Consider the following 26,524-nt stretch of genomic DNA (forward strand, 5'->3'; position numbering starts at 1 on the left):
GAGTCATAATTACACAGTTAGTCATTTTTTGGGAGCAGAGAAAGTAAAAAAATTATATTAAAAAAAAAAAGCTAAGAAAATGATAAAAGAATATGAGAAAACTGATATAAGCATTAATACGCATGTCAAATATTCCCCCCAAAAAATATGCATGTAAAATCTATTAAGCTACCACTTTATTGTAGAATTAAAAGGGCCTGAGAAGACTGAGAAGAACAGATCTGCATGTCAGAACTTGTAAGGATTTGATCCAATTTGATGTTAGTTATACAAGTACTTTCTTTAGGCATTTCTTTGTGTAGCATTGTATAGCTTTTGGATAGAGTTTCTTAGTTTGCCAGTAAATATTGTAAGAGGCAGTAATAGAGGGATCCCCTCCAAGCAATAAGATTTTGAGTTCTGCTCTCTCCCTCCACATTCAAGAAGAAGCACAATTGGGATAACTTTTAGCCATTATTTTTCACTACTTACAAAAAAAAAAAAACTGCCATAGAAAGCAGTAAAAAAGCTGCCCCAAATGGAGACTAAAGCTACCACTTTTGTTTTGACTTCGTATGTAGTTTCCTAGTACTTCAGCAATTAGCACTGATTTCAGCACTTGGCTTCCACATGCCATATGAATATTGAGAAGTGAAGAGTACCGGTTCTTTATCTATCACAGAGTGATGAGGGTTCAAGCACTGACAAAATAATGTGTGTGCAAGTATTTCTGATTAAATTTGTTCAAAATAAAAATTAAAAAAAAAATGGCTGCAATCATATCATTAAAGTAGCTAATTTCATATAGATTTAGGAGACTAAGCACCACCATAAGATTGTCAAAGAGATAATAAATAGCACACCAACATCACGGCAAATTATTACGTCCGGCCACTGGACCTAGAAAATAGGTCCGGACATCCACTAAAAAGTTGTCACGTGGACCGTGCTTTGACTGTGCGCTTTGGGTGCGCTTTGACTGAGCTTTGGGTGCGCTTTGACTGTGCTTTACCTGCACTTTCACTGTGCTTTCGGCACGCTTGACTTAAAATTTCACGGACAAGTGTACATTTCACGCGTCAAATTTTTAGTGGATATCCGGACCTATTTCTAAATCCGGTGACCAGACGTAATAATTTGCCCAACATCACAGTTTATGTCAGAGAGATTCAAGGATCATGCCAAAAATATACCAATACAAGAAGAAATGTGTTGTGATATTGAATCGCCAAATATGTTTAGAAAACCCAAAGCATTATGAATACTCTTTGTATATTCACAATTGATAATATGAGCATTCATTATTCATGCAAATATGACGATAAATCTGTTGATGCAATGAGAAAAGCATGCAACTATACTTCCAACTTCGGGAAGATCTGAATTCATATCGAAGGCTCCAATTAAAAGAGTACCAAAGTATCCAAGCCTTTAATTTCCTAAAAATTTGGTTGCATCAATGACCCCGCCCAGTTTTTCAATTTTCAATGAAAATATAAGCTGAGGGCTCGAATCTGACTGCTGATTCCTAGCTCCAACTATATCAAATGTTGAATCGTTTTAATCTAGTGAGATTACATTGGGCCCATCAAATGAACATGTAGCATTACTTCATTTGTTAGTAACATCATCCACCATCAATATTACTCAAAAAACAGAGCTGATGACAACCGCTTGATCAATATATAAATATTATTTATGTATTTTTTTACTTTAATTAATGTTTTAGGATATGGGATCATTCTTAAGCCCGTATCTTTTTGCTTTAGTAATGGATGTCATTACTAAACATTTGCAAGAGAATGTACCCTGGTTTATGCTTTTTGCTAATGATATTCTTCTTGTTGATAAGACTAGAGAGGGAGTGGAATGGTAAACTTGAACTATGGAGGTCAATCTTAGAGTCGAAAGATTTTCGTTTGAGTAGATCTAAAACCGAATACATGGAGTGTAATTTTAGTTGTAATAGATCTGGTGAGGGGATTGTGACTTTAGGCGATCAAGTCATTAATAAGAGTACACGTTCTAGATATCTTGGGTCTATTGTCCAGAGTGATGGTAAAATATATTGGGAAATTATAAGTAGAATTCAAGTTGGATGGTTGAAGTGGAGGAATGCATCGGGCATGTTGTGTGATAGAAAAGTACCTCTCAAACTTGAGGGAAAATTCTATAAGATGGTGGTGAGACCTACAATGCTTTATGGCGCAAAATGTTGGCCATTAAAAGAAAAACATAATATTAAGTTAAGTGTTGCATATTTGAGGATGCTTAGGTGGATGAGTGGCTTTACTCCTAGAGATAAGATACGAAACGAGCATATACATAAAAAGGTTGGAGTAGCTCCAGTGGAAGATAAGATTAGAGAGAGGCAGCTTAGATGGTTTGGTCACATAAAACAATGATCTTCCGATGACACGGTTAGGAGATTAGATGTATTAGATTTGGCTTATGTTAAGAAAGGTAGAGGTAGACCTAAGAAGATTTGGTTAGAAAATATTAGAAATGACCTCTCTTTATTATATTTAAATGAGAATTTATCTCTTAACAAGACACAATGGAGAAAAAAGGATTCATGTCGCGAACCCCGGATAAAGGCTTGATGTTGATGTTGTTGTTGTTGTGTCCTTACAAGTCCTTTTTTTTTAACTAAAACCATAATGCTTATTATTGTGGTTTAATTATTTAAATGAGAGAAATATTATTGAAGTCCTTCAAAGCATGCCCTTCTCCTGATAAGATCTTCAAACGAAACCCTCTACATCACAACCCATCCATTACTTCAGGAGATTTCCTGACCGAAATCAACTGCATAAAAAGCCAATTTATGAAATGGCACAATATGAATAGCAAAAATTTCTTAATGCTAAGAAACCTTCATGGATTATAATAGATTACTTAATCTGACTGATTTTTTGGCATGGCAGATACAATTTGTTTAGCAATGCTAATTAGAGCATACCTAACAACTTTAACCTTAAATCCAAAGGTCCAAGTTCGATTCGGTATATGTTGATATTAACCAGCTAAGATTAAACTCACATAATTCATGGTCGATTAACATTGTTAGTCAGCCAACACAATTGATCAATCACTATTCTATCAAATTTAGATCAATTTTAATCCAACAGTAATGTTAGCCGATTGATAGTTTAGTTCATATCACTAGCTATATTTTCAACATTATCTTCATGCTACAGATCTGATGTTTGCCCGCAACTTTATTGTACAATAGGTTCACATAATACAAATGATGCAGTAAGTGAAAGGGTATTAAAAATAAGTTCTTCATGAATTAAAAATGCATTCACTCAAAGCCGTGCTAAGAGAACTTACAAAAAAAAAATGAAACCTACTATATTGGAGCATATGCATTTCAACTAGTTTTGCAAAAGTTAAGCTTTTAAAGGCACTAGCTTCACCTTCCTGTCAAGCCAGCTTGCCGGCGGTGCAACTGGAAAGCATCAATTTGGTTTAGAAAATGGATACAAGTCGCGTAAAATGGCCGGGTCGACAATTACTTCATGGTAAATCCAGCAACTCAAATGTTCAACCTGAAAAAGTAAGAAAAGAAGTTTCAAGTCTCCATTTGAAGAGCAATGGATAGGAAAATCAATAAGTCAGAAGTAACAACTGTAACCAATCACACGCTTAAAACTACAAAATTGTTAGCTTGCTGTCATAGTTGAAACTAAACATGAAATGCAAGTGGAAATTATTCTTCTAAATCTATTTCTTGTTATATTTTTTCTCTTAAATTCATGCTCTCTTCCACAGACAATGAACTCTTCGCAAGCAGTATTTTTCTAGAGCTGTGATCAGCTAATTACTAGACAAAGTTCAACCAGCTGCTATTTATAAGAAAATTGCTCCAAATGTAAAAGGTAAGCTTGTTATTCAAAAATAAGATGCTGCAGGATATAAATGTCCTCTACCAGCTGAGAATTACTTTCAGAAATATTATGGAAAATTTTCTTGATATAGATGGCATATATGCAAAAAGAAAAATTGGTTAGCAAATTATAGACAAATTCAAATTAAAAATAACACATTTCATAAAAAATGAAATTGCTAACATCCCAACCGTCCCTTGGCCCTTGATCCCATGGCTAGCATGGGGATCCGTTGAAGGCTCACCAAGATACGTTCTAATCTCAACCATCCCATGGCTCTTGATCCCATGGCCAGGATGGGGATCCGTGGGAGTCTCACCTGAATCACGTCAATCTACTTCCATATTTAGGTGGCTGATTTATGAAGGATTATATTAGGGAAATTATGTATGATTGCGTATTTATTTGTTTCTTTATTAAGATATCTAGTATAGATCTATAAATAGGAATAGTTTTATATAATAAAATTAGGCATTTTCCCTCTCCAATTCTCTGAATTTATCATGGTATCAAAGCAAGGCATTCAGATCTTCTTAAAAAATGACAGCGTGAGAGAGTGAAAGCTAGTTCTTGAGCTATGTTCTTGCTCACGTGCATCTAAGGCAGCCAAGCAAGTGAGATGGATTCCACTTTGTGGTTTTCTACGTGCGGCTCTCGTGCGTTGCCTACCTGGGGGCCGAACCGAGTGAAGAAGAGGATCAAGAGAGGGAGCGAGCAGGAACTGCGTGTGTGCGTGCCTAAGCAGAGACAACCAACCCCTGTGCGTGTGCTGAAGCCCTTCCTTGCCCCAAATCCCGACCGCTTCTGCATGTTCCTGATCCGCTACCCTCAAATCTGGAAAATTATAAGAAGGTAAAAGCCACCTTCTCGATAACATAAGAAATCTATCTCTCCCAAGATATCCGCCACTGGGATCAATCCCTCAAAACATTCTCGCATTCTTCGTTGTCGTTGAAGGAATCGTCATTGAGAACCTTGCCGGTCAGATTTGGACTATAGTCAGTTTGTAGGATTCGAAGCTCGTCGATAGAATAGTCCTGATACGTGGAGTTGTCCAGATGATGCACACAATGGGGAAGAAGATGACTTTTTTGGTGATAAGGCAGTTCACTGCTACAATCCAGTGTGTGCTTACAGTGACTAAAGAGTTGGTGAGCATGCAGATAATGAAGTACGCTACTTTCCTAAGTAGGAAATCGATTATGGATATAGAGGGTGAGGCTACAGAGAGAATAGAATCACTTTATCCTACCTCGAAGGAGCTAGCGTTTGTTGGTTCAACGGGTTCCTACTATCGGCCTTCATTATCGGAATTCTGAAGAATACAGGTTACCACCACCAGCCTTCATTGCTGGAATTTTGAAGAATACAGGTTCCCACCACTGTCCTTCATTGTCAAAATTATGAGGAATATGAGTTCTCATCACCAGCATTCATTGCTAGAATTATGAGGAGTGTAGATTCCCACCACCGGCCTTCATTGCCAGAATTCTAAGAAATATTGGTCCTTCTTCTTCCTTCGTGCGTCCAAGACAAGGGAGAGATCAAGCGAGAGGGCTCCCCTCGCATGCAACATCCACATTTGACCGAGCAGAAGCGAGAGAAGTCGAGCGCAGGACCTCCTCTTGTGTGCATATGGAAAGAGCTGAGAATTCCCTCTCTTGAGGGTCTAGGGCCGGACAAGCGAGAGTGCAAGACCTACAAACCTTCCTGCGATCAGACTAGAGGGACCAGATGGTCGAGCAATAGTTGTTAGACGAAAGTTATCGAACGATAGTGGTCAAATAGAGCACTAGGATTCCTTAAACTTCTAAGCTCTATATGATCTCCTATCAAGGTCTCCTTAATGTAAAGAATGGATATCTATTTATACTTTTCGATAGTGGCATTCTCTATTAATATAGCTACAATTCAAAACACTTCATCGAACAGCTTAAAAAAGTTCCCTCGATCATAAGGTGTTTTTTAAATGTTTGCCTTAATGATGACAAACTTAAGAGATCTTGTGCTCTTTACGTTTGTCTCTTCGAGAAGCTCAAATTGAATATTCGCAAGTAATATTTAGAGACCATTTAGTCCAACAATTAACACCCCAAAATTTCAATCCATACTTAAAGTGCTTAATTTAGGCTCATTCAAAGTTGGATTGGATCACTTCTAGTATTGTTGAGTTTGCCTTATGGAAACATTCAGTTCGATTATAAGCATGCTAAAATCAAAGCTTGGATCCCAAATTTAAATCCAAAAATGTTCAATTCCAATATTGAGATTCACACCTGATAAAATGCCAATTGTCCCTTATTTTTGGATGTTGAGATCTCTATTGTCTATATATATATATAAAGTCCTTAAAAATATTTGCGACACAATATTATAATTCGCATGGCACAATCACTCCTCGGTGGACCTCCCCTCGAGACCTTAAACAAAGTAAATATCCTCCATAATTTCAATTTTCCTTTAAGTTGGCACATCAATTGACGTAAAAATTGTTGAAACAATTTTACTAGAAACACTTCCAAATTGCTCAAATTTAGTTGCAAATGCCTCATTAGGCTCTGAAAGATCTAAAATTGAGTTTGAAACAACAACAAAATAATTCCAGAGACCCCAAAAAATGCTTATTCAAGCCTAAAATTGGGCAAAAACCAGGAGAGCAGCACAGTTCTCCCTTGTAAGCTTCATTTTTTTTTCCATAATAGAAAAAATTGTCCAGCATGAGTTTTACTATTGGAGATGGTTAAGGTTTACAGTCCCCATGTTAAGATTCCAATTTTTCCTTGCAAAATGTTGATTGTCCTCAAACATACAGAATTTTAAGGTGAGATTTTTCGCCCCATTTTAAGACTCCAATTTTCTTCTATGAGAAGATCATCGTCCTCAAAGTTTAATTAAAAAAAAAAGAGAATAACGTAGCGGCTAATCACAGCTGAAGTGATGCAAATATGTTGGTGAAAAGATGTTCTTCAAAAAAATTAGCAGTATTTTGATTCTATTTTTTAAATGATTTTGACAAATCTTCATGAATTTCTCCATTTTATTCACATTGTATTCATCTAATTTTTTAAACAAATGATAATATGTAAAGATTTAATCCTTTTTTTTGCTAAATAGCAAAAATGATAGCTTTAAATTTTACAAAAAGTTAAATTTCTTAGTCTTTTTAATATTTTATTAATTTGATGTTTAATTAATTATTAATTCAATGTAATTTTCATACACAAACCTAAAAAAATTATGATTTATAATTAAAATCTATAACATTTTAAAAAAGTTGTGCGTGAAATTTGAGCCATGCGTCATTGTCCATGCATGGCGCAAGTAGCGTGAGCTATTTTGATGTGTTGTGTCGCGTCAAGCAAATAGTGTCATATGTGCACCGCATCGTGTGCTATTGACATTTATGGTGAAACCATTGATAAAAAAAATTATTATATTTGACATTGTTGGCCATCTTCAAAATTTTTTTTCATATTAAATGCCTCCATCGATTATGTAAAAAAAATTATAAATTGTGATTTCATCAAATATGTCCCTTCAATAATCAGAGGCTTTGAAAACTTTTTATGTTTTGTTCTTTTGCCACAAAATCCCTAACTTTTTTTTATGGGTGTAGATTAATCCTTGGGATAACTTCATAGATTTTATCATTTAATAGGCTAGAAAATTCATGAACCGCAACTTCAAAAAATATATTCATTTGACAATTGAAAATTTCAATAATTTCTTGCGATTAGTATGCATGCCATACTGGAATTTTTTTTATGCTCCCCTTGAAGTGTAGATACTCCAAAAAAAATTTAATTTTTTAAAGTATTTGTTTTCTAGAAAATATTTGAGTGGCTAATGGATAATAATTCCCGCACTATGTTGTTGTAGTAAAAAAAATTGTTTAAGCAATAAACAAATATATAAAGGAACTTGATCTTTATATTCATATGATTTTTTACTTCTAATTTTTCATATTGTGGGCAAAAGAATACAAATTTTAGATATCGAAAGTCTATAATTCAAAGCTATGTTGCACCGATACAGAAACGACACGATATGGATATGGGACACATCAATTCTTAAAAATACAGGATACGGGTACGGCGCAGACACGGCATTATAATTTATAAATCATACATAATAATTAAGAAAGCAATTAAAACATAATATTTGAACTTACAAAAAAATATTAAAGTAACATTATTTGTAGATCATTTGTAGCCTTGTAGCTTTTAATATCAAAATAAAAGTAAGCATTAAATGTCTAGTACAACAACAAAAGCATAAACATAAATTATCTAGCACATGAAGTTTAAACTATGCAATAGAAGGAATGATATTATTGGCATTTTTATTGGTTTGTATTTGAACTTCTATATCATCTTTAATAAATATCATAGCTTCTAATTCAGGCTCATCAAATGAAAGATTATCAATTTCTAATATTCCCATATCATCAAAAGACTCAAATCCATCTCAGAAATGAGAGAACCTCGCTCGCAACCGCGAAAGTAAATATGACGGGCCTTTTTTCGATTTTATTTTGTTTTTTAACGGGCGCGTATTGGACAATACGCGTGTCCTTTTGAAATTAAATAGTATTTTAATTGGATATGGGAAAGCCGTATCCGACACGTATCAATGTCGTATCAGAGGTGTATCTGTGTATCGGTGTATCAGATACAACATGCCTTCATAAATAGTTGTATTGGTGCAACATATGTTCAAAGTGATGGTGAAATAGAAGAAATTATTAGTAAAATTCAAGTTGGATAGTTGAAGTTGAGAAATGCATCGGGTCTTTTGTGTGACAGAAAAATTCCCCTCAAACTTAAGAGAGATTTATAAGATGATGGTGAGAGTTGTAATGCTTTATAACGCATAATGTTGGTCATTAAAAGAGAAACATAAATTAAGTGTTGCAGAGATGAAGATGAGGTGGATGAGTGGCTTCAACTTTAGAGACAAAATGTGAAACAAGAATATACGTGAAAAGGTTTGAATAGCTCCAATGGAAAATAAGATTAGTGAGAGCCGACTTAGATGGTTAGGTCACATAAAGCATCTGCCTACTGATAACTTAGGAGAGTATAAGTATTTGATTTGGTCTATACTAAGAAAGATAGAAGTAGACCTAAAAATACTTGATTAGAAATATCAGAAATGACCTTTTTTTATTACGTTTAAATGATAATTTAACTTTCAACATAACACAATGGAGAAAAAGTATTCATGTAGCAGACCTCACATAGTGGGATAAATGCTTGTTGTTGTATAGAACCAACTGGTTCAATAAAATCAATATCAGTTCGACATTTCAGGTTGAACAAGAAATATAAAATGGTTCGAGCCCGTTCAATGCAAATCCAATTTTTAAAACTAACTGAACCAGCAACTTGAGCAATTCACGGTCAAACCGGCTAGTTCGATCCAGTTTTCAAAACATTAGTAATTACAAGTTGGACCGTGAGGCCAAAAGGATTTGTAATTTAACCAAGCTCCTCAAATAATTAGCCTAGAGGCTTTGGTCCGCATCATTAAAATTTTTCTTAGGAATTATGTATGCCCTAGATTATTTAGTTGGGGTGCTACCCCAAATCTTAACCTGTAGTATGGGAGGCATAAAGGAATCCACCAAGGATTTTATACATCTTAGGTTGCTTATCAGAGTGTTACTCGATGACTTAGACTCATAATGGAATACAATGAATTAAATCCCCTATGACCAATCATCCTCTGATTAAGATGCGACATTGATCACATATTTCTTGATTCAAAGATGATGATCAATCATTTTTATTCATTTTTTGAAGTAATGACCATGACATGCTCAGAGAAGATAAAGTTCGGATTAAAAATTTTGAGGGAAAGAAACCAAAGGTCCAAAACTTATTATTCTAATAAGAATAATATTACGTTAATATTGCAAGTTAATTTATTCTGAAAAATAAATGCAAAATACATGATAGTTTGTGTCACATCCCAGATCTAAAAGGTGGTACATCCTAGTAGCACAGAATGCGATGAAGAAAAAAAAATATTTTGTATGCAAAAAAAGAAAAGTTCACATATAAATAATCTATATAAAACATGTCAAAGTAAATAATGGAAGAGAAAATAAAGTTTGATTTCAATACTATAAATCTAAATGTTGGTACATCAATAAGGTAGGAAAACCTGCATGAAAAAAAAAAGACCTTGAAGAAAAAACTACATAAATAAAACTACACAACCCTCAAAAGAGAATACAAATGACCTACTAAAACAAACATAAAAATAGCAAATTTATTCTATGGTTGGTAAATCTACTTCCATAATGATGGTCCACCAACCACTCCAATAGGACCTACTATGAGAAAAGTTAACAAAAACATCGTTTTAGAATTCAAATACAACAACTTATTCTTTTATATTAAAGCAAAAGCCATAAGAAAATGAGGCATACAATATGAATAAACAAAAAGATAAGAGTGATTACATAGCAACAAGTAATCGATATATCAATGTAACAATGCAACATGTCATAGTTTCTATGACAGGTTCTAATATGACGATATTAACACTGCAACATGTCATAATTTCTACAACAAGTTCTAGGACAATTATATTATAAAAATGTATATCAAACTATCACTAATGCAATATCATTCAAAGGTTTACATATTTAATCATGCTAAGTATCATAATACCTCAATATGACTTATGAATCATTCAACATGTGTAACTCATGTCTATATATTTATACATCGATAAATATGTATAATCAATTTTTTTTCAAATACCATGCATTTGGAAGATAAACACCAACCCCAAAAAATTCAAATGATTTCCTATAGAGTCATCAATCTGTGGGTCTACGATCTAGCGAGCTAATATCTAAAAGGATTCAATTGACCTACACACAAGCGTGCAGTTCTTAAGTTTGTCATAACAAGTTTTCGATGATATTATATATTTAATATAACAAATGTTATTACATAGTAAGTTATGATTTGCAAGGATATTATTCATGTATTCAATAGGAGTACACGCATAAAAATATATCTACTATAAGGATTAATATACAGGAGTTTATGCAACAATAAATCAAAATAAATTTATATATGCAATTGATTATAATGATGAGCATAAAAAGATATCTACGAGCATATGTATATAATAAAAAAATTTACAAAAAATAAATAAATAAAACTAGCAAACAAACCAATAATCTAAGACCCTAATACAAAATATTATGGATTATACCCCTTACAAAGAGGGGTACAATTATCCAATAATAAATAGCAGGTTGAAATGAATTTCATATTCAATTTCGGTGTACTAAATTTCACCAAGCAAATGCCCTATAAGAAACAAAATCAATCAATTATAAGTACACAATTTAAGACATAAGAGTTTAAATTTCCTAATCAATCTAAGTTACATGACCATCGCTAAATTTAATTACCAATATAAGTGACCAACCGTACGTTCCAACTAGTCACATTAAGTGGACCATAAATTATAAGGTCCCTCACAAATAAATTTAGATTAACAATACACCTACAATGCCTAACAAAGATACAAGATAAGATAGGATTTAATCTACTCGAACATCAAACTTAAACAAGTCTTTCTCCCAATGCAAGATAAAACCAACCATAATAGTGATTCAAGGCTATAATATGATCAACACTAAATGAATCTAGCTTAAATGTTATAAAAGAGAGAATGCATATAATTTGGGACACAACAAACAAAAAGGAAGGAAGGAGAGGATCTCAATATTGTAGGAGCAGAAATTGGGAGAAATGCTTGTTGTTATCACCTTGGGACAAATTGGCGGCTAGGGTTTCAAAAGAAAGAAAGGATTCGACGAGGGTCGAGAGGAGAGAGGGAGCAATGAGAGGGGGCATCTGGCGGCTATAGGGGGTCTCGCTAGAGAATCATGTGAAAGTTTTAATCATGATTAGAGTCGAGGCAACGTTGGGTGAAGTCATGTGAAGGGAGGTCGAAGTGGGGCTAATTGCATGCGTGGGGAGCCTGTCGGTTTGTCATTCAGTAAAGAAAAAGAAAATACAAAGAGCATGGATCGGGTCGATCCAGTTTATAATAGTTTGTATGCTGAAATTTGTAGATAATCCTTACGAAGATTTATTGTATTCCAAGTCTAAGGTGGCATCTTTCCTTCATAATACTTGTGCTTGAATATTTCAGGCTTAACCATGGCTGCAAACATGTAGAGACACTTCTCTGTTGTGAAAATAAAATTGTGCTTTAAATTTTGTGTTTGGCCCAATTGCAAATATATGCTTGCTCTGGACTACTCTATTATGCTCTGGTTCTAAGATGATTCTGTGTTGAAATATACTCCGCTCTGTTCTAACTCTGCTTTACACCTACCTCAAGCAGGTGTGAGATGATAAATGGAGTTATAAGTGGACATTTATATATATGCATCTCTACATTCATATTCATATGATCTAATGTCAAAATTGTAGAGTAACCAGTAATTTTCTAACTTTGTTTATTTTAATTATGAACTATAAATTGAACTCTGATTTAAGAAAAAATGATTGGCCTAATGAATTTTATACTCATCCTATTATTTAAAATATTTCATTAAAAGACAAAAGTTCTGTAAGTAGATTAAGTATGATAAGGAGCGGGAAATTTGATTTTATAAAGTATATATGATGTTGAAGTTTAGAATATATTTAAGTCTTGTTGCGACCATTGTATTCTAAACTATTATTATTTAAATAATTTAGAAGAAATATTATGTATGTATATCTGGATGTTCATTTTATACTATTTTGGATGATTAGATGACTCTGGAGAAATGAAATGTTGGTTTAAGAATTAATAAATAAATGAAAAAAGAGGATAAGATAAATTCCTCCTTTAGGTCTTGGAACGTTATAGAGTAATATAAGAGCAACGGTTGGGAAAAATTGAATCAGTACTAGAGCCGTAGGAAATATTTGTAAGTTAGAAAAGAGATGTTAAATAATTTGATGCTAATTTATGTATGAGTAATTGTAAATAATTGAACATGTTATTGAATCTTCTTGTTTTAAATCGTTTAAAGTATTGTTATAAATGGACCCTCAAGACTCTGAAGCGGCTGATGGACAAAGTTACATAGCTACTACAATTCATAGTATTGTCAAAGCAGTAACACCAAATTCAATAATGCAGTTTGTTGGGCTAGTGACGCAATTGATGGGAGAAGCTTACAGTAAGATGTTAGATGTGACGGGAGATGAGATAGATTGTCATTTATAGTTATTCTTGAGATTGACCTCCCCGTTTTCAAGGAGCTATAGATCCACAGGCTGCAGAAGATTGACTGTTGAGATTGGAGAAATCATTTGACAGTATGCAGTGTCCAAAACATAGGAAGATGTCGTTGTCAGCATTTCTTTTAGATGGGAAAACTGAGCACTGGTAGGTAGGACAACGAAGGGAAAATTTTCAAGACAAAGCAAATGCTAAAATTTCTTAGAAAGAATTTGTAGAGACTTTTAGAGATTGGTTTGTACCATCATCTGCGAGACAATAAATGCAAGAATAGTTCTTGAGGCTGGTCCAGGGAAGCAAATATGAAATGCAGTATGAAGCAGAGTTTACATCTCTAGCCAAGTATACTCCTCAGTTAGTCAACAAGCCGGAAGAAAAATGTTGTCATTTTCTAAAAGGATTGACAGACAGTCCGAGGCATCCGATGGTGCCAGTTCATATCTGGGATTTGTCTGAGTTGGTGGAACGAGCCAGATTAATGAAAAATGATCTGATGGCTACTCAGCAAAGATGGGATCTAAGCAGGAAAAGATTTGGAGGGGAGCCCTCCATGAGTGGAGTTAGTGGAAAGAAGCTCAGGTTTGGTTATGGTGGAAGGCCCAGGAAGGAAGGTTCTGAAGTGGATTGCTAATAATGTTCCGTTGTGTGGATATTATGGTCGGAGGCATTCTGGTAAATGTTAATGCTATATTGGTCAGTGTTTCTGTTATGGTCAGTCTGGTCACAAGGTGGCTTAATGCCCCCAGAATATACCATAAGGTAGATCAGAGGCAAGAGGAAGTCAAAGGCAGCCATTAGTAGTAGCCCTATCTAGAGTTGTTGCGAGAGATCGACAATGCGAAGCCAATGCAAATTTAGTGGAAGGCTGTCAAGAGTGCAAAGGGAGTCAACGATAATTGGTAGTGCCCCTCCAATTCAGCCCAAAGTCTATAGTCTGACTAAGCAGAAGGCAAAGGAAGCTCCATATATGGTAACAGGTATGGCATATATTTTTGAGTGATCTTATAGTATTCTTTTTTTTATTCTAATACTAGTCATTCATTTATGTATGAGCATCTTCTTAATGTTTTAAGTTTAGCTCTTATGCTATTATATCCTGAATTATCTGTTATGTTACCAACAAAGGATTTGATAATTGCGAATAAGATTTATCAGTGTGAGCTTGAGATCACTTGTAGGAAGTTAGCGTTAGTACTTATTTTTTTACCCCTAAAAGAATTTAATATTATCATTGGAATGAATTGATGTGAGTAAGGATTGATTTTACCGAATGAAATACTGTGACAATTGAGCAAAATGAGCATCAAAATCCCTCTTGAGATGAGAAGCCCCAAGGTAAGAGTCAACATGAACAACCAAATTCTAAACTTCTTTGTCAATAGAAAGTCTTAACTTCATAATAAAGGTCTCGTACTCGGCGACAATATTGGTTGCAATGAACTTTAACGGGAATTTATATTCTAAGGTGTTTTGCTGAGGGAAGATAACTAGGATCCCAGCCCTATCACTTCCTAAAGCAAGATAGACATGCAATGCCCATTTGACCACATACTCTATAAGCACATGTGATTTGATATCGATCTTCTAGATTTCTCTGTTTTTTGTTGGATAGCCCTTAATGAAAAATGGGTGTAAACACCAATATTGTGGGCTTGAAAATATGATCATAATTTTTACATTGAAAACACCAAGTCCAAGGCTATTTTATCTGCTAGTAGATAGTACCCTTATGTTAGAGAAGATGTAAAATAGTGGATAGGCATTTACCTCTCGTACTACAACTAAGCTTGTTGCATTGAGGACAAATTAAGATATATATATATATATATATATAACATCTCAACTTGGATTAGTTTTGATAGTAGAATGGATTAAGCCAGGTATGCCATGAGTTGTTCAAAGGCAACCTGATAATCATATGTTCATTTAAAGCAGTGCTACAAATACACTTCAATGTCTTAAAAAATGACAAGTATTTGTCTCTAGAGCTGTCTAAAAAAATGAGACATTGCTAATATTTGCTCGTTCAGGCATTATCCCACTTTAATATTCTTGGAGGCATCACATCTCAAAGCACCTTGATCCTCTTAGGAGTCCTACAATGGGTGACAATAAATCCAAAGAGTTTGCTTGAGACGATCCTAAGGGCGCACATGGCTAAGTCCTACATTGGAATGTCAGAGGAGGTGGAAGCAACGCTCAAAGAGATATGTTATGATCTTTCAAGATATTCGCCATAATGTCATCAACATATACTTTGATAGTATGTCCTATGAGATCTTTGAACATCTTATTCTTGAGACTTTGTACATTCCATTGACATTCTTCAACATGAAAGGCATCACTTAATAACAGTATAACTCTTTATCCATTTGGAAAATAGCAGCCTATTCATTCGTAAGGTTCATCTTATTTTGATTATAATCAGAGTAAGCATCTATAAAAATAAGCATTTGACGTCCATATGTGGTGTCATCGAGTTGATCTACACAAGGGAGACAGAAAAATGTATTTTGGGCAAACTCTATTGAGGCCAGTGTAATCAACACATTCTTCAGGCCTTGTTAACCTTCTTAACCAGAACAACATTTGCTAACCAAGAGAACTAGAGTATTCATATGAATTCAACTTCTAAGAGTTTATCAACTTTATGCTCGATCACTTATAGATGATATGGTACAAAATTTCACTTCTTATAAAAGTATGGCTTAAATGTTGAGCCTATTTTGAGGGAATGCATAATTATATCAAAGACAATTTCAATCATATCTCTTGAACTCCAGTCAAACATGTCTTGATTCTTGCGTTAAAAATCAATATAATCTAACTTTTGTTCATCAAAAAGTACAAAAGCAACGTATATTGCCCGTAAAGGATTCTCATATGATAGTGAAATATGAACTAGGTCCCCTCCGTAGGAGAGGCTCTTTGGAATACATCTTCATCCTGGAGGTCAAAATTTTTTATATTAAAGGTTACTAATGGGTGTGATTGGGCTTATTTGAGATAAAATGTTTCTTCTACATATTGATTTCACATGCTACACGGATAAATGTTTTTTCTTAATTCCTACTATAGTAGACGAACCAACATTTTTTTTTTTTTTACTAATCTTCTTTGAAACCTTCATTTCTTGCTCAAATCTTTTATGCTGGCCCTCCATTCTAGTAAATTAATTTGTTCATCATAGATAACATGCCACTCGAGGAGGTTCAAGTTTCAATAAAAGCAACGCATTTAACAATTTTGCTTTAAAGGAAAATTTCTCATCAAAGCAACTAAGGCAAAAGATTGTCAAGTTAGCACAACAAGACATATATACAAGGTTCTGAAAATCGAACCAGATAACGAACCGGAAGAATGAGAGGTTCACGATTCGATGGTTCAACCAGGGTTACCAGATGACATAATAAATTCTAATTTTATTCAAATATAAAATAACAATTCAACAAACAAAAATTCTACATATATAATGACATAAATTTGTGACTAAAAATAAATTTAGTTTGTATATAAACTATTCCTAATTTATGTTAAATTTAATATAAATTATTATAAAAATTTTGACCATTATTAAATAAAATATGTTATATTTAACTTAATTTAATATTTATATTAAATTAAATTATTTAAATAGATTATGAATGGAACTGACCGGTTCTTAAAAGTCGGTTGAACCAACAGTTCAAACTAGTTCTCACTGGTTTGATGCTTGGCTAATTGTTCATGAGGACCGAACTAACCATATTACCGGTTGAACCAGTCGAACCGGCCGATTCGATCCGGTTTTTAAAACCATGCATTTATATAACTATACCTGCATAAAAAAAGCCATAATCACTCGACTGACATATAACTGACAACACTGGAAGCAATCAGCTGAAGTGTTGAACTGACCCACAAGCAAAGGAAAAAATATAAGATATATGGTACCTGCAGAGTCATGTAGTATTTTCCCGGGCAGTTTTGCTTGGAAGTTCACTAAGCACGTAGAACATCATCAGACAAGCCCAAACACAGAGATCATAAATCTATACTGAAATCCTACTCTTTGGTGGCACCCTCCAATTTGCACCTGCGGAATTTCTCTTTCCAACCTTATGCATCTCATTTCTTCTGATCTTACTAGTAAGAAGTCTCCTTTCTATAGGGCTTGCTCTGATTGGAGATGGGATTCTTGGTTGAATTTCTTGAGTAGTAGGAGAAAGATTAACATCTCTAACTCTATCATCATCATCATCACTCTCTTCATCCTCAGATTCAAAATCAGAGGATTCTGAGAACTTATAATCTGCATCGTCTTCCTCCTCCCTCTCTTCCTCCATACCTTCAGCTTCAGCTTCGTGATCTTCATCATCCTCCACTGAAAGAGCAACCCTCCTGGAACTCCGACCCTTCTTCTTTTTCCCACTACTATTCCGATTCTTATGCATAAGGTGAATGTAACGATACCTAATCCCCATCATCGGATGCTTCACTATTAAAAGATCCCTCCTATATGCTTCCCTGAGGACAACCGTCTGTGTCCTCAGCTTGTTTGATATATAAAATATTCCTGGATGATGTGCAATCACTTTCCTGAACCCCGCTGGCAGCCCAAGATGCTGGCCAAGTAAAACCAAGTTCTCCATCTCAGTTTTCTTCCCAATCAACATGTTTAAAACCTCGTGAAGAACCCCAACAATCCACTTCTCCGCAATATCACTCTTTGGTGGAAGGTTTGATCCAGATTCATAAGGAGAAACGTAAGGCAATTTCTGCCACTCATCCAGCCACTTCCTCACCTTCTTTTCGAGTTCAAATCCCCTAGAAAAATGCAGAGGAAAGGCCAAGGAGGCACCTTTCTTGTACCCACCAGTCCGCATAGCATAATCCTCCAATGCAGAAACGGCAAGGTCTTTTCGATAGCATACGAGTTCGATATCCAGGTTATCCCTGCCGGAGGAAGGCGATATTTGGAAGTAATCAGGGAAGTCGGGTAAGAGAGAGCGGACAAAATCGCAGGGGAGGCCGAGGTCCCACTGGAGACGGTCGATTAGAGGAAGTGGAAGTCGGCGATAGGGGGCGAGCATCAGGAGGCGGAGGAGGCGATCGGCGGCATTGTCGCGAGAGGACTCAAAGGCACGGAGCTCCTCGGAGTGGATTAGTATAAGATCGTCAGTGGGACGAATCGAAGGGCGAGGAGGGGAAGAAGAAGAGGAAGAGGAGGACGCAGAGTGATCAGGAGTTTCCTCGATAAATGCGTTGGGGAAGAGACGGATGAAGCGGATGGCGCGGAATGGGAGCCGTAGGTCTTGACGACGCTCGGAGATGGCGTCGAGGGGAACGGAGGAGGCAGTAGCGGAGGATGAAGGGAAAGAATGAATGAGGAAGTCTTTGAGGTAGTGGAAGGGGAGAAGGTGCTTCTCCTTCTCAACGGCATGGTCAAGGCCCCGGTCCCGGACCCAGTGTATGCGGGCGTCGATGAAGGTGCGGGATTGCATTAGTGAGAAACAGCGTTGGAGATGTGGGAGAGAGAGGTGGCGATGGTGGCCGGTAGAAAGCGCCGGCGGGGGCATTGAAGGAAGCCGGAGCTGGTAGGCGGAGAAGGGGCCTAGGTTTTACGCGGGGGTTTATGGTTCATCGACAAGGGGGCGCCATCACTCAGGGGCCAGGGCTGTGCTTAAAGAGCAATCTAGCAATCACAAGTTTTTTTTTTTTTTTGTGTTGTGTTCTTCTTTATAATCTTTTGAATTAAACACATTCATATCTTTTTTTGGATGTTCATTATTTATTTATCTTAGTTTTGTTGGAATAATTTATGTTATTCTATTTATACTTTAAAAAGTATTTTTTAATCAAATTTTTTAAAATATTTTTTCAGAAAGCAACTTTCTAATAATTAAGGATCCATTTGAGAAAGCTGCAAATTTTTGTAAATGTGATTATAAAACTATCGTACGAAAAATAACTTTCTTTATAACATAGAAGAAACATGTAGAAGCAACTACAACTGAAAAGTGTTCAACTTCTTCCTTTCATAGAGGCAGCATCGGAGAGTGTACACCTTCAAAGCAAAACCAAGTTCTCTAATTTGCCCCCATGCTTCAGCGAGGAATTCATATACGGATCAGCTAGCAGTCAGCCAATATCTGAATACACGAGGATCATGATTGATATCATTGCATCACATTGTGTACAGGCTTGTATAAAGTGTGTACAGGCTTGTACAAATGTGTATTAATCTTCTTTTGAAAAATAGTTTTACAATTTGATTTTTGTTTGTAATTTTTAATTGTTCAATCACCATTCATTTTTAATTGATCATACACAGTATGTACAAGTCTAATATATAAAAAAATATATGATTACCATAAGCTTGTACACATTATTACCACAAGGATCATAAATTTAAAAAATGTATAAAGATTGTTGGGAATCATTTGAAAAAAAAATGTGGCTTCCCCAACGAAGAAAACGGTGTCTTGGGTCAAACACTATAGGCTCAACAACGGATGTGTGCTTTTGAAATCACATATGTATATGATCAATATATAGTATTAGAAAAAGCAGTAATAATTAAAGAGACGAAGATGTTGTGAGAATATCATTAATAAAGAAACAAACCACTCATATATCCTAAGGTGACAATATCAGCATATTTCATTGTCATACAATCAAACTGAACAACTAAGAAATCCTTAATGGACATAGCCCAATTGTATCATGTGAACTCATATATATTCAGAGTAATACTAATGAGCCTCTTTGAGGTTATATAGTTATTATTGGGAAAAAAATAAATTGAACAACTAAAAGTTGATTTACACATTATTTATAATAATGATAGTGTGGCTTGATTTTTCAACGTTCTTCATTTCATTTTTAATATCAATTAGATTATATTTTATTGGTATCTCATTTTCTCAGTATATCAAATCACCCATGTTTGGCAAACCGATCATTAGAGCCATTTTGAACATTTAGGTCAATGAAGGCAAACTCTCACACACATCTCATACACAAGACTCAAACTCAAGAACTATTGATTAATAGCCAAAGCTCCCAATCAACAGACCAAAATGAGCTAAGTAACTTTTTAAAATGTGATAATCATTCAACCCAACTATCTATATCATGGATGATCAATCTCTAATAATGTTAAGGTTAGAATAATCAGTTGTAGATGAAGTTAATGTGTTTGTAAGAAAAAATAGGTCAGTTTAATTTGACCAAATTAAAAGTAAGAGATTTTTTTCCTCTATTTTGAAATAAGTACCATATATATATAATTTATATTGCATTCATTTTAAGAAAAATTTAAAAACTTTATATCCTATATTGATTTTTTTTTTTTTTTTTTCCAAACATCATAACACAAATTTTTCTTCAATTCTAACTATGATGACGTTGTAGGCTCCACAATAATAATCTACCAAGCTAGCTATGTGCATGTTAATTTATTGCTTTTTGATTTTGCATATGAGCAACATGTAAAATAAATTAGAATACTTATATTTCTTATGGTGGCTCGTGTGTTTTGATGTATTTTCTGAATAAACTTTTTTTTTTTTCAATTTAGTTAATTGAACCAAAACTCTCATCACACTCTTTTTTTTTTTGTTTTTTTTTGGTAATTTTAAATAAATTTGATCACACTTTCGTATAAATCATATGCATGAGACATCAATTTTAAAAACTATTGATTGGAAGCCTAATGTCACGAGGAAAACTTTCCTTCAGTCACTCGTGGAGTCTTAGGACTTCTGGCTTGTGTTGAGCCTGTCTTAAATTCTCACAATACTCGACTAGACAGTAAATAATGTTGGAGAGAGTAAATGGGAAAAAGCTTTGAAGGAAATTCTTACAATAGAAGAATTGGATGATGTGAGGAGATTGTTACAAATGAAAGGGATGGTTTTATTTATAGCCCTCTTATGCCTATGAATATTCTAGAATTCCCTCCAAAATATGTGTAGAGTTCTTTAAAATACTCCACCCCATTACCTATGTATATTACACTATTATGAAGTGTTCTATAATATCCTAGAATACTCTCCAAGTATCCACATCATTCAAAAATATTCTAGAATCTTCTAAAAAACTCCAGGTCTTTCTAGAACATTCCAAAACCTTCCAAAATCTTCTAGAGTCATCTAAAATCTTTTAGAACCTTCTAAAATATTATAGTACCTTCTAGAGTCTTTCAAAACCTTCAAATGTCAAGTGACCCCATCTCAGAATAATTCTCAAGGGCTATTTGACCTCTACGAAATATATCACGCCTAAGAGGTTTAATCAAACCTCTAATCCCAAGTTTTGTTAAGACAGTAAGCTCTCAACTTAGAGCTTTATTTGAAACGACTTTTTGACTATTTATTGATAAAATTTTAATTAATAAAAAACATAAAGTACGTTTAAAAAATAACTTTTTACTGTTTTTTGTTATCAATTTAATTTACAAGAGTACCCATCAGATATAAAATGACCATAATAGCATTTGAATTGAAACGATTGACATTTTTCTATCTTTTGTTATCAAATTTTCAAAGCAAATAAAATCTTTTTCTTTTTACATCTATTATATTTTTCCTAAAAAATATGTAACATATTTTTTAGAATGATTCAAGAGGAAGACACCAATATATTTATCCAACATTAAGGCCTACCATTTAAAGACCACTTTTACTATCACAAAAGCAAATGCAGAAACTATGAAAATATCCCACATTTCTTATATGCACCTTTTAATCAACCAAAAACTTACAACAAGGAAAATATCTAAGGCTTCGTTTGAGACAGCTTTTTTATTGTTTTTTAAAACAGTTTTTAAGTATAAAAATTTTAGCTTTTGTACTAAAAAATTATTTTAGGAAACAGTATGAAAGCCGTCCCAAACGAAGATAAAGACGAATCTCACAGGCTTCCCTATAGTATGATTCCTACAAGTCTGGAAGTTGTTAATCTAGGAAGGAAGATAAGGATTTCCCAGTCTGGAATCAGTTTCCTCATCTGTTTAGTTGGAGGTGAAGTTCATGGAATGGATTCAATGTGGCTCATTCAATTATCATTATCTTCCTCTTCACATTCACCTACTGATTCACCTACTGATTCACCGAGCTCATCCCGGTCTGGATCTTCTAGTTGATCAGCTTCGTTGTCTCCATTGCTATACAACTGAGAACTCACCACCTGGCCGTATAGGTTCTTATGCTTCAAGTTACCTGCCGCATTACCAATACACATTATGCTTTGGTGGAAATTTAAGACCTTTAATTCGTGTGGTGAAAGTGAAAGTTACCCATCCAAAATGTGCAACCGCTTGATGAGTTATTATGAAGAAGAGCTTTGACATGGAATAAGAACTTCTCCATGGACCTCTTAGTGGCCGGAACCTTGCTGGTAACCATCGTACGTTTTGATCCCTAATCAATGACAAAATATAACAAAAGGCGCAAAAACATCAGGAAAATTAATGTTTTGTTTGGGATGGCTTTTTTATTGTTTCTTAAAGCAGCTTTCTTATGTAAAAATTAAAATTTTGTACTAGAAAGCTGCTTTAAGCAATAAAAAAACCGTCCCAAATGAAGTCTAAGACTTCATTTGGGATGATTTTTTTGCTGCTTCTTAAAGCAGCTTTTTAGTATAAATATTTTAATTTTTATACTTGAAAGCTGTTTTAAAAAACAACAAAAAAATCGTCCCAAACGACGCCTAAGTTTCGGGGCAATAATAGGGAAGAGTGGAACACACCTTCGCCTCAGAGCACAGAGCCTGGATAACTCTTGTTGCCTTCTGAAATTCTTTGAACTAGACAATAATGACCGCCGATTAGGGGATGGCAAACTTTTCTTGAGAGTTGCAGGATGAATGAGGAAATTATGCGCCTTACCATTTGAATTATCAATTCATTGTGTGACTGAAACTGGGCTTGCAGGAAATCAAAAGCTGACATGAATTGTATTTATCAGAAACATGGAAAATGTTTACCAAAAATTGGTGACTTCGATATTTGAGGTTTTACCTTTCAGGAAAAGGTCAACATACTTGCCTCCATATTTGACTGCCATGGCATGCATTGCTACCTGTAAACATTAAAGAAATTGTTTGGGATGATTTGCTCCGTTAATATTTTTTTCCTCAAGATATTAGACACCTTATCATGAACTCAAAAATGCTACCTTGTCATGAACCTTGCACAGGTTAACTAAAGAAACAACCACATGAACTGATTGTTGGATCTTTACCAAAATTTTACCAGCAACCTCCATTTGAGTAGTTGCTCCATGCTTGAGCTTTACTTCCTTGACCTGTTCATTAACAATTATAATCTTAGGAGATTTATCTTACTAGAATGCCTAGGATGCACATAATTGTTAGTTCCATCACCCACCAGCTTGCTTAAAACATTGATGTTCTCTTCGTGCTGCAAACAAAATTAGTCTATAAGTAGATCTGAGGCCGAAAATAGTTAAGCTAAATTAAGGACGCTTAAGAGATATATATAAGAAATGCTTACCAATACCCTATACCATGTAAGAAACATGGGTGGGCACAATGTGGGAAATCCATGTGTAGCATCTTGTGTATTGCTTGTTTTACACGAAGGAACCTGAGATTGATATCTCAAAAACATAACTATTTCTAACTAGCAAAAGTAATCCATAGCAATCATTCAAACATTGCACAAATGTCTTATTTGAAGTCCCAGTCTGTCGAAGAACATGGCCAGAACTTTTCAAATACAAATTTAACCTTGGAACAATGCTAACTATCTTTTGACCTCCGCAGCATAAAGATATTATGTATACTATCACTTCATCAGCTTAATGCAATCAATTCAAGCTTAAAAAAAGAGACTAATTCTGAAAGGAGTTATCTTGGTATCTTAATTCAAGTAAATGTTAAGTTTGGTGATAATGCTCGCCAAATTCTTCTGTAGTATCCACATGGAATGGTTTCATTGGATACAGGAGGGAAATACTGACATGGTGACCTATTCAGCTGGATTTTTCATTCCATCTGGAATTTCCCTAACTCAAAATGCTAAGAAAAAAATAATTGAAGAAATATAGACAAGCCATTGGTGCCATGATGAGATAATTATGCATGTACCTGTGGCAATATTGAGCATGCAAGCTCATTTAGCAAGTCAGAAGAAGACTCGGTATTTGTCAGATATATCTGCAATATCTTTTGTATTACTTCCCCCTGATATTACAAGAAATTTTTTTTGTTAAAATCGATTAAAAAAATAAGTATATTGCTATGTCTAACATGGTTAGGTAATTTACCAGTCTTACATTTCTCTTCCATTCAGTCTCACCATCCTGACTACTACAATCATATAGTAATAGCTTGTGGGCAGAAGTGGAGAGCTTATTTCTTAGAGTATCAAGAATATTCTGGGAACATCCCATATGGACGTTCTTCCCCCTTTTTTCCTGAAACTTGATCAAAGCCGCCTTTGAATTAACCAGTGACTGCAGAGTAAAAACCACTTCCGATGCTAGCGAAAATGAGGATAACAATGCTGTTGACAATCACACTTTCACAGCTCTGTTGTAACAAATAAGAGAATGGAACCAAACAAATATGTGCAAGTTGCAATAATCTTACATTTTTCTAGAATGCCCTCAAGAAAAGAGAACACACCGCAATACATGTAATCTATGCTTCCAGGCGTTGGAAGTTGTTGAAGCCCTGAAAAGAAATTGCACGGTACTTCAGTTGACTGGAAAGCTTCAAGCAAGTCCTTGAGAATTCCTAAATTCTCCTGATGGTATAATCCGTCAAGGGATAAAATCTGCTGTCACAAAACAGATGGGGATAAGATAAATACACAGATGACATAGAAGTTGAGAAAAGGTTTAATTATTCTGAATAATAGAATCCCAAATAATCATACACTCAAATCACTTTGATATCACAGCCGCATTGAAATGTGAAGTGGAATATTATTTTCATTTGAATTTCTATTTATTTCAAGAAATATAAGTTCCTTTAGTTGATAAAAAAGTCCATACACATCAATGTTAGACAATAAAAAAGGTGCAGCAGTTCACGAGTCTCCCGCCAATGCAAAATCTCGAGACGTTCACGTATGTAACCCTTACCTTTAATATACAAAGAGGTTTGTGATTTGAACAAAGTGACCTCAGTATATCAATTTTAAAAAAGAGGTAATAAGCTTATTTCCAAGTGCATCAACACATACTTCGTTAAAATGAATTAATCTATAAAATACCTATGTATTAGAAGTAATATCTTAAGAGATATGAATCTGATAATCACTATAAGAAACTGAATATAAACGTAAGATGCATGTCATCTGTAATATGAACAGTGAAGTGATTTTAATTTAATGTAGATTTATTTGGGAAGCGATCTATTTTTCTACTCATAAATAGAGGACTTGATGAATGGTGCATCTAACAAATACCCTGCTGTAACAGCGAAGTACTTCTCTAAATACAGAACTGGCAATAGAGGTTTCTGACACAATCAGATTTGAAAAATCTGGGTTTCCAGCAGAGCATGATTGAGATTTCCAATGATCGTGGCAATCTTCGGATCCTACAAAAGAAAAAAGTCATAAAATTATAAATGTTAGGAAGCAACGAAAAGGGTCTTGGATAGTAGATATACCATCTCCAAGAATAGAAACTGCACTACACAGATGCTTTCTTAAACTACCAAAGACTGGCTTTATCTTGCAAAGAAATTCACAACTTGTCATCTTGCAGATGCCTGGCAATGCCTTATCTGGATATGCAGTAGAACATTGTTTGCTCGATGAAGGAGAACTAAAATCATTCAGCTTGCGGTGAAAATCTCGCAGTAGGTACAAATAGAGAGGAAGCTAGAAAGAAAATTTAAGAAATAAAACGGGTAATAATCAGTCCAGTGAATTTTCATTTTACATTGCATGGGTAAAATGATTGGATTTTCAAATATAGCTAGAATATGGAATTACCTCCGCTGCAGGATCAGCACAACAAGCATCTCTGCACTGCAGCAATGGAAATAATTTGAGGCACAATAAAAAAAAAAACAGTAAAGCAAAGCATGACCCAATATTGCGCATAATATCAAAAAACAAAAAAGCAGCATACCAAAGACACCTAAATGGGCAACAAACAAACAAATAAAAAACCTCAACTCAACCAAAAGGAGAAATTTTATTCTTTTAGGAATTTAATAAGCAAAAAATCTACAGAAAAGTTTATAGTTTTTATTATACATTAATGTTTTCGTATAATAAGCATTAACCAAAAAAGTCGCTTCAGGAAAACTTGACCATTCCCTGACTACTGAAAAAATTCAACGATGCCAACCTGATATGGGGATTGGGGTAATATGCTATGATTGCATGACATGATAACCACCTTCCATTTCAC

The 26,524-nt window shown here is 34.6% G+C and overlaps 2 protein-coding genes across 4 annotated transcripts; both read right to left on the reverse strand.

The window, feature by feature from the left end:
* Window positions 1-3,070: 3,070 nt before the first annotated feature.
* Window positions 3,071-18,788, reverse strand: LOC110097295 (protein WHAT'S THIS FACTOR 9, mitochondrial). Of its 2 annotated transcripts, none has more exons than XM_020823584.2 (2): window positions 17,079-18,788; window positions 3,071-3,533 (listed from the first exon to the last, which is right to left on the reverse strand). In XM_020823584.2, exon 1 carries the CDS (start codon window positions 18,701-18,703, stop codon window positions 17,177-17,179), a length of 1,527 nt encoding a protein of 508 aa, XP_020679243.1. In that variant the 5' UTR covers window positions 18,704-18,788; the 3' UTR covers window positions 3,071-3,533; window positions 17,079-17,176. The 2 variants fall into 2 exon arrangements, with proteins under 2 accessions (XP_020679243.1, XP_028551237.1); XM_028695404.1 differs by lacking the exon at window positions 3,071-3,533 and adding an exon at window positions 16,809-16,962.
* A 3,219-nt stretch (window positions 18,789-22,007) lies between these two features.
* Window positions 22,008-26,271, reverse strand: LOC110097284. 2 transcript variants are annotated; one of them, XM_020823566.2, is made up of 14 exons: window positions 26,101-26,271; window positions 25,773-25,986; window positions 25,567-25,700; window positions 24,744-24,930; window positions 24,428-24,657; window positions 24,240-24,335; window positions 23,644-23,736; window positions 23,518-23,550; window positions 23,306-23,434; window positions 23,149-23,209; window positions 23,017-23,072; window positions 22,878-22,934; window positions 22,426-22,549; window positions 22,008-22,348 (listed from the first exon to the last, which is right to left on the reverse strand). In XM_020823566.2, the coding sequence occupies exons 1-14, from the start codon at window positions 26,209-26,211 to the stop codon at window positions 22,185-22,187; spliced, it is 1,689 nt and encodes a 562-aa protein (XP_020679225.2). In that variant the 5' UTR covers window positions 26,212-26,271; the 3' UTR covers window positions 22,008-22,184. The 2 variants fall into 2 exon arrangements, with proteins under 2 accessions (XP_020679225.2, XP_020679224.2); XM_020823565.2 differs by having other exon boundaries at window positions 24,419-24,657; window positions 26,101-26,268.
* Window positions 26,272-26,524: the final 253 nt, after the last annotated feature.

The sequence above is a fragment of the Dendrobium catenatum genome, unplaced genomic scaffold, assembly GCF_001605985.2.
Source record: "Dendrobium catenatum unplaced genomic scaffold, ASM160598v2 fragScaff_scaffold_71, whole genome shotgun sequence".
In the NCBI taxonomy this organism is placed as follows: Eukaryota; Viridiplantae; Streptophyta; class Magnoliopsida; order Asparagales; family Orchidaceae; genus Dendrobium; species Dendrobium catenatum.